This window comes from Misgurnus anguillicaudatus, chromosome 11 (assembly GCF_027580225.2).
Source record: "Misgurnus anguillicaudatus chromosome 11, ASM2758022v2, whole genome shotgun sequence".
NCBI classification, from domain to species: domain Eukaryota; kingdom Metazoa; phylum Chordata; class Actinopteri; order Cypriniformes; family Cobitidae; genus Misgurnus; species Misgurnus anguillicaudatus.
In genome coordinates, this window is record NC_073347.2 from 7882443 (window position 1) to 7899119 (window position 16677).

Consider the following 16677-nt stretch of genomic DNA (forward strand, 5'->3'; position numbering starts at 1 on the left):
ATTCTGGAATAGCTATGTTTTAATTCATATTTTTATAATTCCAGGAATATTATTTTGAATTTGAGATTTTCCCAGACTGGGATTTCAGTGTATATGTTTTGATAGTGAATCATTTGTTTTTTAAATGAGCTTGTGTCATGTTTACTTTCTCTCATCATTACAGCCTTGACCTGCTTAACTCTGCATCCTCAGTCCTGGTTTCCCATTTAGCTCTTCTTCCTACCAGATAGGAGATTTGTAGTACACAGTGTATCATTATTATGCAATCCCTAATACATTACAGAGGAAACTTGATTGTTTTCCTCCCATTATTCCATTCCTGACTTTGCACTGACTTGAATATGCTGTGAGGAACGCTGAGATAGGATTACCAGACAGCCCAGTAACTCTTAAAGACACTTGACACGTTCCTATCCATTTCAACACTTTAACTAAATGAGAAGAAATCACTCTCTGTCCAAATCTGGCTCAATCTAAATTCAAATATCCATTAAAATTCCAAAAGCTAGAAAATAAGGCCAGCGGTTCTTGCGAAATTTTTAATCACTTGTAGACAGTCAGTGAAATGACTTCAGACACTTTGTGTTAATGATATCAATGATTAGCACATTCTTCACTCTTTCCTGTTCTCCTGTGAAGGGCAGCAAACTTTACAAAGTACAAAGGGAGGGGTGGATAAGCCAGACTCCAATAACAATAAGAGGATGATCCTGTCTCCATCCGGATAGAAATGTTTCTCAGGCGGTCAAGGTGAGACTGTTGTCCTGTCCATTAGGTGACAATAAACAAAATATTTACAGACCAATCCTTCATATTAACATACGGTAGATAACAGGCCATATTATTAAACCCCACACATCTTCCCCTCAAACTCAAAGTGTCAAGACAAGTGACTGGATGTGCATGTGGCCCATATTTCACCCATAAAACATTTAGGCTATTGTACATTGCTCTCTACAGCTGGACATGTTTTTTACCCTGCTTATTCTTCTACATACTCTGTGTACCACACATGCCATAGGTAAGCATTGTTTTATATCTCCTGCTTAAATAAAAACATAATATGAGTTATTATGTGTCATTCTAAAAGACACCAGTTGCATGTTTTCTTTATTTTTTCTTTATTTTTGTCCGTGCAAAACGATGATGCTCGCCTGTTATGAGTGGTGGTCATGACATGCAGCTGCTGAGTGATTTTAATAAGTTAATATTGTTAATATGATGATCCAAGAATGTTGTTATAGATGCTTACTGGTACAAAGGTACAGGTGCAACCCTAGGTATCTATAAGAGGTGTACTGCATATATTATAATATTAACTGAATTGTTTGCCTTTTGCATTTATTCAGAAAGGACAGTGAAGAGAGAGATGATTTTTTGGTAGTGGAAATGTTTACATGTACTTAAAGGGTTTTGCGGTGAAAGACAGTCAAATGTGTTAAATGGGTCAGTGACAAAAATGGTTTGGCAAGATGAGAAATTCAAAAATCTTTAAAAAAAATTGTTTCAAAAGTACGCATCAAGTTTATTTCAATCCACATATGTATTTATGTTGATTTTATGCAATAAAAAAATAACATTTGCACCATTTTTATGAAATGTCAAATGGTGTAACTGCCAATTGCACCTTTTCTCCACCTTGATGGCATGTAAGCGTAATCATCCAGAAAAAAAAGCTAAATTTCTAAATGTAAATTTTAAAGGGTTTTTGTAATATTTGTTCTGACATATGCTGAAAACAGCTCTGTTTTCTAAATAATCTTTGACAAATGATGTAAAAATGTATGTAAAAAAATCATATTACACTAAACTAGATGATTATATTTTATTTCACATTTTTTTTTATAAATGTATATATATTTTCATTTAAAAAATACTAGTTATACAAATTGACACAGACCGGTTATACCAATTGACATTTTTGCAATTATCCCCCAAATATTATTTCAAAATTAAAAAACAGAAATTTTAGACTTGGTCCTCAAAAAAGAGAATGTATGCAAGTAATCTGCAAATTTATTTTGAAATTTTAACCCTTTTACATTTAATTGAACCATACGGACGCAAAATAATTAAGGTCACGTCATTGACCCAAATACCAATGAAATGCTTAAAGTTAGATTTGTATAAATAGGGCATTTTAAGCATTACTAATAACCTTAACATTGGCATTAAAGTAAAATTACTGAACCTACACATATAGGCTACCCAGTCTCACGAAATGTTGTTATATAGTCACGTATCTTTTTATTCTTTTTTCGTGCTATTATCACGAAATTTCGTGTTTTTTTATGATCGTATAACGAATTCCTGTTTTCGTGTGATTATCACGTATTGGTTACTCAACTGTTTTGTCCTATTTTCTTACCATTGTCGCTTCGTTTTAGGGTTAGATTTACATAAAATTACATCCCTAACCAAACCCAACTCTAACCCTAACACCAGGCGACATTTAAAAAAATAAATCAGAAAAAATAGTATAAACCAATATATAAAGTGACATTCTAATGCAAGCACCAAATCTAACCCTAAACCGAAGCAACAATGGTTTAAAAATAGGAAAAAGCAGTTGAGTAACCAATACGTGATAATCACACGAAAACAGGAATTCGTTATACGATCACGAAATTTCGTGATAATAGCACGAAAAAAGAATTAAAAAAAATACGTGACTATATCACGAAACTTTGTGAGACTGGGTGTCAGACATACTTAACAACACTTAAAAATACTTAAAATACTTAAAAAATTCCTTCAATTGGTAGCATTGGTAATCTGCCAACTTAAATTTTCTCACTTTAAAGTGAAATTAAAAAATAAGTAATTGGTAACTCCTAAAATATTTTAACATTTTCAACTTGTTACTTTACTTTATTGAAAAAAATTACATTTTATTAAGTTGATCCAATTTTTCTTTTTACAGTAAAGGGATTTGCAGCTAAACTCTTTATATTCTTAAAATATAGATGTGAAGGTGAAGATTTTTTGAGTGGATATGAGGCAGAATAGGGCAAAGATAATTTATTGTATCAGTGTCCAGTAAGACCGTGTTTACAGCAAACAATCTTGACCTGAACATCCGGTTATCCTTGGCCTTCGGCTGTTCTTGTATCAGCTGAACATCCTTAACAGATAAACCTACAGTATCTCCAGTCTGCCTGTAGCGAGAGCACTGTCATCTACTCTTTAAATTCAAACACAAACTCCTACATCCACAGAGCAAAGGCAACCATCACTATGATGTCTTAACTTACACTTTCAGAAAAAAAATGTACTTGAAGGTACAAAAGTTTTCACTGGGTGGGGTTACCTTTTCAAAAAATACACTTTTGTACCTAAAATGTGCATAATGGTACATCTTAGTTTTACACTGGTACCTAGATGGTAGATATTAGGACCTTTTAAAAATGCACTATCCCAGTGACAAAAACTTTTTTCTGAGAGTGTAGGGTAAGTGATGTGAACAAACCCCTGATCTATCAAACATTAACACATAACTCATCCCACAATTCTGTAATCATGGAGCTTGATGAGAAGCTGTTATTAAGTTATCAGACTTATCATTTTTAACTGGTGGGTGATAAAAGAGATAAAGAAATTCAATAGTCTTTAACTGACGTATTTAATCTAGGGTTCAGAATATGAAGAATTGAGGGTTTGCTCTTTTGGCTTGAGTCAGTAAGCAACATCATACAGTATAGCAGCGTTGTAAAAACCACAAGCAGCACTTACGAATCCTTCAGAGAGAAGATGCTTAAATCTAATTGACATTTAATCGCATTCACTGTGTAATATGAGGTGTGAAAGCAGATGGAAATATGTTTGAACATAAAGGCCTTGCCTATTTTAAAGAGGACATATCATGAAAATCTGACTTTTCCATGTATTAGGGTCCCCAGTGCATCTATCAACCTAGAAAATGTGAAAAAGATCAACCCAGTAACTTAGTTTTGATTAACCATTTTCTGCAAGCATGTGAAAAAAGGGTAATTGAAATTTGGCTCCCCTTGTGATGTCAGAAGGGGATAATAGCGCCCCTTAATCTGCACTATTCAACCACGACACTGCCATTTAGTGCAAAGATTAGCTCATTTGCATTTTAAAGGACAAATTTTTGCACATTTTGGAGAGGAGAGTTCATTTAAAGCTGTACTGTACTGTATATGGGTGCAGCATCAACAGAAGGCACAGTGTGCTGTTGCCAGTATTGATTTTTCCTTTATCTCGCTTGATAATTTACTGTGAAAAGAATTTTCTCTTTATGCCTCATCATCCACCTGACACTTCCTGACTAATGCTCATTCTTGTCTTATGCCTCATCATTTTTTGTTTACGGGGTCCGACAGAGCAGACAAACTTCATATAAAGATCTAATTATGTGCATGGATAAACTGGATAGACAAAAATGGTGCTGTATGGAGTATTAATGATCTCGGTTTCATCAGCTCAACAGAGATTTTCCTCAGCAGCTGAAGTGAATCAGGTTCTGTATAGACAGACATTCATTTCCAAGATGTTTCTTGCTCGAGGGTGCCGAACTTTTCTCTATTGTGGCAGTCATTTTGCTGTGATTAAAGAACATTATATATTAGATGCAGGGCTTTGAACCAGAATTTTTCCCAATTGGTTTGTTCCGAACAGAAACGGTGTTTTAACGTTTCCGGTTTTCGGCTGAACCGGTTAGAACAAAAAATAAAGTTCCTGAACCGGTTAATAACGTTCCATGTCAGCTGTGGGACATAGTAAGTAGGCTGATCATTAGGACATTAAACTTAAATTATTAGTCTACATTATTTTCCTTAAAGCAACACTATGTAGTTTTTTTACCTTTGAATAATGTCTCTAAAATTATTTCAGTGAAAGAACAACTTTTAACTGGACAAATTGTACTGTTTCTGCAACCTGAGCAGCCTCCTAGCTGCTACAAGTACACTCTGAAAGTGGCGGTGGAGGGTAGAGCACACAGCCCCGCCCCTCCCCCTGCCTGCAGAAGAGTGCCTGATACCAGGCACTGTTGCACTTTTCAACCACATGGGGGAGCTGTAAGTCATTTTTACATGGAAACTACATAGTGTTGCTTTAAGTCTCTATCTTGTCATCAAACATTAAAGAAGGATACATTATGTAAGCGGCATAACTGTAATTCTGACATGCCTACATTGGTTGTAAAATACAGACGGAGGACAAATTCCAAACGGCTCTTCAGGAAGAAGATGCAGCATAAACAGTCGCTCCACATAAAGTGAAAATTACATTGTTTTTAGTGCTTTATTCACCAAATGTATTTTAATGGAGTACATGAGACACAGTAGCGCAACTCTCTCTCACGTTTATACATCAAGAGTTCTGATCTTTGAAGGGCATAGGGATAATCACGTTTGATTGGAGTTGGACCGGACACATTCAACCTCATGTGCATACAGAAAATTGCTAACTTTAGCGCCTTTTAGCGGTTAACTTGTTTAAAATCACTTAAGTGTTAACATTTGCAAGCCTTTGAAACACGTTCCAATTATCAACTTTCACCCTATTTTAATTTGTGTAATAATCCGCAAATCACATGCGAGCAGAACTGTGGGTCATGATCTGTACGGATCACGGATCAACTGCAATCCGTTACATCACTAATTAGTAAAAAACAAACATCTTGAGATACTTGGTAGCCTACAATATTTACCTCTTATGATTAAGCATAGAGACTTGGGCTTGAGTAGACTACTTGCTGGTGGAAAGTTTCTCATTTCTCAGATGAGTCAACGACGTCAGAAATCTTGTCAAAGAACGGAAAAATAATGTTAGTAACCGGTTACCATTATTTTGAATAAACGATTCTGTTCCAGAACATTTTTTTTTTTTTTAAATTTATGTTTCTGTTTTTTGTTTTTGTTCTGTGAATTGGTTCAAAGCCTTGATTAGATGGGATGCTAGTTTTCTTTACTTTGATAAGACCAGGGTAAAAATCCTGCTTAGTCTTGATCTGATGGTGATTTACTAGCATTTACCAACGACATTTAAGCTGATTGACCAGTTCTGTTTTATTGATGTTGACTGGTTAAGAAAGTAAAGCTGGTTAAAGGTGCTATAAGCGAATTCACGCGCTTTAGACCATAAAACATTTTTTGTTACATACAGCTAACATCTCCTCACTATCTGCTTGCTGCCTGTCCGCTGATCAATCGTAAAAAAAACGCGATCTCTGTAGACAGCCCAGGCTCCACAAACTCCAATAAAAACACAGTGGCCAAACCTAGCACAACGAAACATAATAAAATGTTCCAGCCAATAAACGACAAGAAGGATTTGGGGGTGGGGGTTGGGTGCGTTCATGAAAGCATAGAAGGGAGGGGGAGGAGTTAGCTACACTCCGTTTGTTTGAAAACATCAACAAAAAGTGACGTCTCACAGATTCGCTTGGAGCGCCTTTAAGATAAAAGTTGAAGTGTGTGGAGATTTCTGTGCCAATAGTGTCATGTTTTGGGGTGTAGGGGTTGAACTGCAGTCTTTCTCAACCTTTAAATACCGCTACGACCTCACTAGATGCTCGCAATTAGAAGCGGCATCATCAAATGCATCAATGAGACACCGTTTTAGTGCCTCCTAAAAACTCAGAAATGGTGAAAAACCAATTCAGTACTACACAGTTTACAGTCTTTGTGGTGTGTTTCTACATTTTTTAAATGTTTAATGTTTAGAAACAATTTTCAAGATTGACTTTAAGTTATGCATGACTCCTCATCCTTGTCTCTACCTTGTATAGCTCTAGATCCCTGCTCAGCCTACATCAGTCTGACTGAGCCGTGGAGAAACACAGACTACCACGTCAATAACTCCGCAGGTGTCCCTCTGTGTGACCGGCACGTGTCTGGAGAATGGTATCGCTTCACAGGGATGGCCGGGGACGCTATGCCCACCTTCTGTATCGAAGAGAACCACTGTGGTACCCATGCCCCCATCTGGCTAAATGGCAGTCACCCACTGCCTCGTGATGGCACTGTCACCGTGCCCGCATGTGCCAGCTTTAACAACAACTGCTGTCACTGGACCGCTAGCGTGGATGTAAAGGCCTGTGCTAAGGGTTATTACGTCTACCGCCTTCCCCGACCCTCCGTCTGTTTCCATGTCTACTGTGGCCGTAAGTCTTTCTCATGTCTCATGGCTCTTTTTGATGAGCCACCTGAAAACTTGAGTATGTGTCTCTCTGTAGATTTCTATGACATATGTGATGAGGTGGAGTGCAATGGTGCTGATTGTCCCGTTGAGCCTGAATGTCGCTGTCCTGCTGGGACCGTTCTGGGAACTGATGCACAAACATGTCTGGGTAAGATGTGCTCCTCTCATACATCATTTTGATTACAGTCACTTTCATCCAGAAACACATTATTTGGTGGTTTCCCACATGGGGCTTAATTTTAGTCCCGTACTAAAATGCATGTTTGATTTGTCTCAACTGAAAACAGCTTGCACTGACATATCTTCAAATATATCAGTGCTGTTGTTTTGAAACAAGATGCATGCCATGTTAGCATTTCACCATATCTTTGAAGCATGTCAGCATCCTTTTGAGGCGTTGACTGACATGACAGTAAGGCAGCAGGGATGTTGCTTTGGTTTTGGGCACAGCCTTTTTCCTTGAAGGTTATATTATGCTAGCTATAGACAGGTCTGAATGCTATCTGAAGGTGTAAGACAATAATGAGGAAATACAATTTGTGAAAATAAATGAATGTGATTAAATGTGAATGTAATTAAAGATGTTTAGCATCTTTGCCACTATTGAACACTTTTCAAGTACACTTGCTATATTAAACTTGGCATTGGGTCTATGTATCCTTTTCTCTCATTAAGGAAACTTTACTAATCAATGACAGTCGCAGAACTTAAATTATTGCCTTTGTTCCAAAACCAGCCCAGTTATCACGAATTTCCATGTTTTTTCGTGATCGTATAACAAATTCCTGTTTTTGTGTGATTATCACGTATTGGTTACTCAACTGTTTTGTCATATTTTCTTACCATTGTTGCTTTGGTTCAGGGTTAGATTTACATAAAATGACATCCCTACCCAAACCCAACGCCAGGCGACATATAAAAAAATAAATCAGAAAAAATTGTATAAACCAATGTATAAAGTGACATTCTAATGCAAGCCCCAAATCTACCCCTAAACCGAAGCGACAATAGTTTAAAAATAGGAAAAAGCAGTTGAGTAACCAATATGTGATAATCACACAAAAACAGGAATTCGTTATACGATCACGAAAAACGTGGAAATTCGTGATAATACCACGAAAAAAGAATAAAAAAATACGTGACTATATCACGAAACCTTGTGAGACTGGGTAGTCCAAAACCTAGTGGGCAAATAAACAAAAAAGTCTAAATACATTACCTCTTGATTTTAGTTTACATTGTACTACTATATGACTTCATTTCAATTTCATTGCGACTTTAAAGCTACACTGTCTATGTCTATTGTGGAAAACACTACCCCAGAATGCATTGTGCCGCCATGCTTTGGCGATGTGAGATAAATTTTACTGTAAGAAAGTTATTTACACTTAATATACACTATCATCCCCCAATTTTTTATATTATTTAAAATTCACATATTTTTTTATTTTCAAATATGACAAACATGGGCAAGTATTATATCAAATGAAAGCTCTCACTCTCAGGAATAAGACAACATTATTTTGGTTCTATTATCATCACATATCCGACAATCGTAAAAAATGGTCTTTTGTAAACTTGCAAGTGAAACTTGAGCATGAGCTGCCTCAGATAGCACAGATAGCCACAAATGCTACACCATCTTTTACCTTAAGTTCTCCTTGAGTTCATTCACAGCGTTTTCTTTGGTTGTGTTCATGAACAATCCCTTGCTGTTTATTGTATGTGCAAAACACAAAAAAGGACTTTTATGATATTCAAACAAAAAAAATTATTTTCACACCCTTCAGTTGAATTAGAATAACTCTGAAGCTAAAGAGATCATTCTTTATTTGAGTAATTACTGCCATTTGCTGGTAACAACCAGAACTATCTGTAGTCTGCTAGAGCACAGAGATCCTGAGATATACACTTTCAAAGACAGTGTTTACAACACCCAATTTTTTTACGTGGTTTATCATATGAAAAACAAAATAAATAATTATATTTGTCACAAACAGCAGCTTTTCATCTAACTTCAAAGGGTTTTCTGTAAAATGATATACATATGAAGAGTTTCGTTGCAAAACGAGATAAATCCATTTTTTTACATTTTTGTCAAAACATGTTTATTATTATGTTATCATGTTATTATTTTGTTTTATGGTGCTACTTAGCTGTATTTTTTTAGTTATGAAGGTTTAAATCAAAACAAACCAACTGCAGTTGAATTGAAATGAATTGGAATGCACAAACAAAAAACAAGATTTCTGAACAATTAAAAAAACGGTGGTTATCTCGTTTTGCAACGAAACTCTTCATATATCGCATATATGCATTAATTGAATTGAATTCCACTGTATGGGGATACTTCAAATGTTTTAGGTGGAAATTGAATACAAAAATGGTATTATTCCTCCCTTAAATTAAAACAGAATAACTTTTGCACAGATTATGATAGAGATCATTTTTTCTTCTACAAACGGACATTAGCTGGAATCAAACAAAACTGGGAGCACTCAGGGCCAGAGTTATACACTTTCAAAAAAAAAAAAATCAAAAAACGCCTATTTATTTTTGTGTTTATTAGAGGACTGACAACATATACAACCATGTTTAGCACTTTCAACAGTGTTTTATAAATTTTGAAGGGGTTTCCTGAAAAATGACATCAAAATTTTTAATTTACTCCACTGTATGTGGTTATGAGGGGCTTTTAAATTTGGGCATGCCACATTTAGGCTGAAATTCAAAAAAATGGCTCAGAGTGTAATTGTGATTAGTTGTGTCTCATTTAATATGAACTATTTTAGGCTGTATTTCTGTGTGTGCAATATTTGTTTATGGTTGTTTGTGTATTGGGTGTTAGCTTAGCAACATGCTAACACCAAATTAAATTGAAATGAGACTGTTTAGAGCATTGTAAATTGGTCATTAATGAGATTTTAATTAACATTCTGCTTATGTAGTCAATAGACAAAAATGCATATTGCTAGGCTTTGGAATGGAGACATAGGGCCTTATTTATAAAGGGTGCATTTGCATAGATTTTATCGTATCCATGACAATGTTCATATTATAAAAATTGAGCAATTTTGCTTGTCCAAGACTTTAGTAATATAAGCCGTTCTTCCCACTCCTAAAGGATTTGTACGTTGACAGGTATTTGTCAATGAGATTAATTAGACATCTTTTACAAGTCTAAGATCTGAAAATGTTTAATTAGGGTGACCATATGTGCCATTCGACCCGGACGCGTCCTGGCCAGGATTTCGGTGCGTCTTCCGGAAGTCGTATTTGTTGACCACATACACCATTCAGTTGACATAAGACATACAATCGTAGTTTCATTCTTACGTTAAAATGTAACGGTTGCTTTTCTGTAATAAAAATAATAATCCTCTATGACGTATGCAGTCAACAAATACGACTTCCGGAAGACGAACCCGAAATCCTGGCCAGGACGCGTCCAGGAAGAATAGCATGTATGGTCACCTATAATTGTGCACAGTTATAAATTATTTCACATCTGAAAGACAGGCACATGGGCATTTTCTGTGTTAAATGTTCGTTCTATGACTCCGCACTTTTGAAAATGATTGTAAGCTTGTATGCAGCATTTTATAAATGAGGCCCACAGTTTCCATCTCCTGCTACACATTTCTATCCAAACATTTAACTGTGCTATGTTTTGTGTGCTGTGTTTAAGATGTGAATGAGTGTGAGAAGGGGAATGGAGGCTGTGCAGAAATTTGCATCAACACCAAAGGTTCTCACCGATGTGAGTGTGGACCGGGCAAAGTGCTGGATGTGGATGGAAAGAGCTGTAAGGGTAAGAACACAGCACAACAGTGAGAAGTTCATGTATTGTTTTCGATGAATCATGTATTGTTATTAACTGTGCACTTGTGTAGAAATCGCAGGATGTGACCACGTGAATGGAGGCTGTAGTCATGGATGCTCCTCAGAGGAGGACTCATATTTCTGTCACTGTCCTCGGGGTCTAACACTAGGAGATGACAAACGCAGCTGTGAGGGTAAGCTAAACCTGTCCTCGCTCACACCTTTCTCTCTCAATCTATAGATCTCACCTTTACATTGTTCTGTGCACAGTCCCTGTCCAGTGTGATCCTAGTTCAATACAGGTCTCAGTTCCTAAAGACCTGGTGGGAGGACTTGAACTCTTCCTGTCTAACTCCTCTTGTCGTGGCCTTTCCAACGGCACCCACATTAACCTCCGCTTCAGTTTGAAGACCTGCGGCACTGTGGTGCAGGTAAAACTAATGGATCTAAAAATAGTCTTTAGTTTAATGGAGTTCATTTATCATGGAGCACAATCTGCAATTGAGTTCTGTTTAGGCTTAGACAACGTGAAACCAAAATGTAACATTATTACTTTCTTACACTGTTAAAAATTCTGGGTTATTTTCAAGTCAAAAAGAGATGAAGCCAATTTATTATGTTGTATTTCAACCCAAAACACCCTTATTGGGTCAAATATAAAAAATTTTTTGGATTAATTTAAACCAATGGTGTCATGAATCACGAGGCGGAGAACCCAGATGCAGACTTTTAACACAAAACTTTAATAACAATGTCCCACAAGGGGACAAAAATAACTGACAGGACACGAAACATGGCATACATGAGACAAAACAAACCAACACAGGACAGCAAACACAAGGGCACTAAATAGGAGAGTAAATGAGTTAGGTGACATGAATTAAACAATAATAGGATAATTAACAAGGAGACAAGGGGGCGGGGTCAGAAGACGAGACAGGGAAGCACAAAAGCCATGTTCTACCACACAAAACGCATGGGGCTGTCATGATCCTGCCACAAGGAGCAAAAAGAAGGCAGGACCATGACAAATGGTTGAGTTTGTCCCTTTTTGACCTATTGTGTAGGGTGACCATACGTGCCATTCCTGGCCAGGATTTTGGGTTCGCCTTCCGGAAGTCGTAATTTTCGACCGCATACGTCATAGATGATTATTATTACTATTACAGAAAAGCAACCATTACATTTTAAGGTAAGAATGAAACTACGATTGTATGTCTTATGTTCTTAACTGAATGGCGTATGCTGTCAACAAATACGACTTCCGGAAGACACACCGAAATCCTGGCCAGGACGCGTCCTGGAAGAATGTCACATATGGGCACCCTACTATTGTGGGTTGAAAATAACCAATTAGAGTGTAATACATATTGCTGGTTTTTATTCATCAGTCCTTCAGTCTTTGCAATATTGCATCATAATGTAATGTCTTGCTTTAGCCCTGAAAGGATTTTGCTTTGTGGCTGACATTACATAAAATTTTGGGTTGTTTTAACCCTCGCATGTGTAAATATTGGCCCGAACCAACCACATAAACCTATGCTGGGTTTTTTATAACCCAAATGCTGGATTTTTTAACCCATGGGTAGGTAACAACAACCCAGCACTGATTTATATTATATTATAACCCAGTGGTTTGTTCTGTCCAATATTTACCCAACCAAGGGTTAAAAACAACCCAACTTTTTTAAAGTGTACACAAATGGTTAACCCATGGTTGGGCAAATATGGACAATCCCAACTACTGGTTACAATTAACCTAGATTTTTCATATTTGACTTAATTATGAGTTGCAATAATCCAGCATATAGTTAGGAAGCGATTGGGTTTGTCTATGTTTAACCAACCATAAATTAAAAATGTACCCACTGTCTTTAAAATTGCTTTCTTAATTTCTTAATCTTGCTTTTTAATTTTTCTTAATTTCAACTCTAGTTTGACTTGTAAATATGGTTTTCAGCAAAAAAAAAAAAAAAATCTAATATAATTTTCAACATATTTTAAAATTAACAATAAATGGCCACAAAAAATATGTGCTGAAATATATTTTGAAATATTTTAACAAAAATGTATTTGCACCAATATATTTGTTTGCTATTTTTTGTATATTTCGAAAATAAATATATTAAGCATTTAAATTCATGTCGCATTGAAAGATAAAACTTTGTATGTTACAAATCTGTAAACATAAAGATTAAAATAAATATGTTTTCAACTGCAAAAATATACTTATAATTTTAAATTTATACATACTTATACTTTATACATTTTATACACACTTTAATATTTTAGCCAGAAAAAAATTGCCGTATGGGTTGTAAAATTGCTTTGCGTAAGATGCTTTGGATAAAAGCGTCTGCTAAATGCAGATGTTAGAGGGGCCATGGCATGAAAATCTGACTTTCCATGTTTAAGTGCTATGATGGGTCCCCAGTGCTTCTATCAACCTAGAAAATGTGAAAAAGATCAACCCAGTAACATACTCTAAAAGCACATGAGAAATAGGTAGTTGAAATTTGGCTCTCCTTATGATGTCATAAGGAGCTCTTATTATAATAATACCGCCCCTTAATCTGCACTATCCAATCACAGCACTGACATTTAGTGCAGAGAAAAGCACAATTGAGTTTTAATTGCAGCAAACCACCATCATTGTGATCAGTGTTTGAATTTCATCAGCTCATTTGCATTTTAAAGGACACACAAAAAACGGCACATTTTTGCACACACCTACAAAGTGGCAATTTTAACATGCTATAATAAATTATTTATATGATATTTTGAGCTAAAACTTCACATATGTGGTCTGGGTACACCAAAGATTTATTTGACATATTAAAAAAGTCTTGTGCCATGGCCCCTTTGAAACAACTCAACATTTTGAGTGTAAACAAAGTGAGCTATTCATTAACAACATTATTTTATGCTTGTATTATATGTTGACTCTAAGCGTCTCAATTCTCTGCTTCAGGTCATCGATGACAAAATTATCGGCACTAACTTGGTGACGGGGTTGCCGCGGTCGAGTCCTGGCAGCAGTGGGGATTTGATCGTGCGTACCAGTAAACTACTGCTGCCAATCACATGCGAGTTTCCACGTCAGTATGAAGTGTCAGATGGATACCTGCCCAGCCTACGCAACACAGCACTTGAGCTGGCGGGACACAGTGAAGGAGTTTTCCCCTTTACCCTGGAGCTCTTTAAGAGCGCTGAGTTCTCTGAGCCGTACAGTCAACCTCCTCAGCTGCGTCTGCATGACTCGCTGTACTTCGGTGTTGAACCTCTCGAGCGAGTGGATGGTCTTGCCGCATTTGTCGAAAGCTGTTTTGCAACACCCAGCCCCAAGGCTGACCAGGCCTTGAAATATTACCTCATTAAAGATGGGTACGTATTGAAAGTTACTGCTGAGCAAAGCATTCAGATACTGAGTGTACAAATGATACTCTACATTCAATTAAAGGTGCTGTAAGCAAATTCGGCTGTTTTGCATTGGAGCTAAACTTTGCAGGACAGTGGCCCTTCAGGACCAGGAATGACCAACCCTGGTCTATGTGGTGTTTTTACTTTGCTTCAAGACAAAAATTAGCAAATTCATCATTAGGCACCATTGCTGAGTATTTTCTATATATTGGAGTTTATATTTAAAGCACAAAAGCAATGTTTGTGGTAGCCGTTGGTATAAGAGGAATAATTAACTCCGGTCCTTTGAATTATTTACACACTCCGCTTCGCGTCGTGCCGCATTGCACATTGGGTGTGCACTTTTTCTTATAATTCAATGGCCCGTCATCAATTATTCCTTACTGATAATATAGTTATGTAGATTATATTGCATTTCTGTCAAGGGATCCTCCTTAAAGTTACACACTGCACCTTTAAAGCATGAAGAATTTACTGTCACATACGCTATATGATGCTCATAGATGAGTTTTAACTGATAAATGATCAACTACGGGGGACTTAACTTCTGCCAAACGTCTCCCCTAAATTTGATTGCCTTCTTACTAAAACTCCATTCTGAAAATACATACTGTATCAGCCAATATGACCATATACATAAAAGGCACTTTCTGATTGGCTAAAAAAGCATGGGTTTCATCTGAGCTCTTTTCACAGTGATTTCTCAAGGACACTTATTTCAGTAGCATAATATTTGTCTGGTATTAGGGACAATTTATGCATGGCATTCAAAAACGAAACGCTTACAGCCCCTTTAAACAAAAGCAGGATCTATATTTAGAAGCTATTGTGCATTAATGGCCATATGTTTCTCAGCTGTATTACAGATGAAACCGTACGTCAGCTTTCAGCCAAAGATCAGCTCTCCAAACACTACCAGGTCCCTGTCTTCAAGTTCATTGGCAAGGACAACCGAGTGAGTAAATAGATGCATGCTGGGAAATCTAGCTGCCTGCTGTGTCCCTTGTGTGATCATGTGCAAAGCATGCCTCATGTCTTACACAACAATTATATCAATATTATGTTTACACACTCTTTTTATTATTTAAATGTGTGTTAGGAGGTGTTTCTGCATTGCCGCGTGTTGGTGTGTGGACAGTCCCAAGGTGAGTCCCGCTGCACGCAGGGCTGTCGAAAACGATTGAGGAGGGCTCTCTGGGCAGACCAGCATCAAGTGCAAGACATCCTGTCCAGTGGACCCATTCATATACTACCAGACCCATGAGACACGCTCACCATCCAGCATGTGTTAACGCTAACCCGCAAATGAAACAGCTCCCTCTACAGTTTATACACACATATTTATACAGTACAATATATCTGCAGTATTCAGACATTTTTATTAAATAAAGGGCACTATTGGTCAAGCATCAATACATGTAAAGCTCTGCTCGAATGTATTTATGGCATAATGACAAATTAAATATTACTAAATCAAAATTATTCTGTTACTGTACAATATCCTAAACTGAGTCATATTAGTCATATATGTTGTACTGTTTCTGTGCTTTCATTATTCACATCTTTGTTTTCTATATAAAACAGATCATTTCTAGGCTATAAACTATGGAGGACCACAAGATTCATGCAAAATGTAATAAAGAACTTCAATATTTAATAACTACCTGGACAATAAAAATAGCAATTAATAGATTTGTTTGGAATTTCATTAATTAATCTATAAATAAATAGACAAAGTTTTCAAGGAATCATTATGTAACATTTTGTTGGGCAATGGAAAGTGAGATTATAAAAATAACGTAGTAATTCAAAGTAATATAACAATTTACAAAAACAACATAAAACACTCAATAAGTTCATCATTTTAAATATTGTATTTATAAATTCTTAATTAAATAATGGAATTTCAAAATGTATTTCAAAAAGCGATTTAAAAAGAGAAATAAATAACTGGATTTATAAATTGAAATACAAATACAGGTTTAAATTAGGCATTTAAAAGGGCATTTCCGTTTAACATTTCTGTTTTCATTTTCCGATGGTTCTCCTTATTCTTTTCGCTATTTGATTTGCTTTTCGTTTTAGCTTTTCCGTGATGCATTTATAAATTCTTCTTATTAATGGATTAATATTTAATTTCTATGTTTTTTTATAATGTCACTTTTTGTTGCCTAGTGGAATTGCATGGTGATTTTTTACTTTGTCTATTTATTTATATATTTATAGATGAATTAATGAAATTTTAAACAAATCTATTAATTGCTA

The 16677-nt window shown here is 36.1% G+C and overlaps 1 protein-coding gene across 1 annotated transcript; it reads left to right on the forward strand.

The window, feature by feature from the left end:
• Nucleotides 1–839: 839 nt before the first annotated feature.
• oit3 (oncoprotein induced transcript 3) lies at nucleotides 840–16090 on the forward strand. The gene is made up of 9 exons (XM_055170527.2): nucleotides 840–1021; nucleotides 6758–7132; nucleotides 7205–7318; nucleotides 10859–10981; nucleotides 11064–11186; nucleotides 11263–11423; nucleotides 13964–14376; nucleotides 15268–15367; nucleotides 15512–16090. Exons 1-9 carry the CDS (start codon nucleotides 967–969, stop codon nucleotides 15674–15676), a joined length of 1629 nt encoding a protein of 542 aa, XP_055026502.2. The 5' UTR covers nucleotides 840–966; the 3' UTR covers nucleotides 15677–16090.
• Nucleotides 16091–16677: the final 587 nt, after the last annotated feature.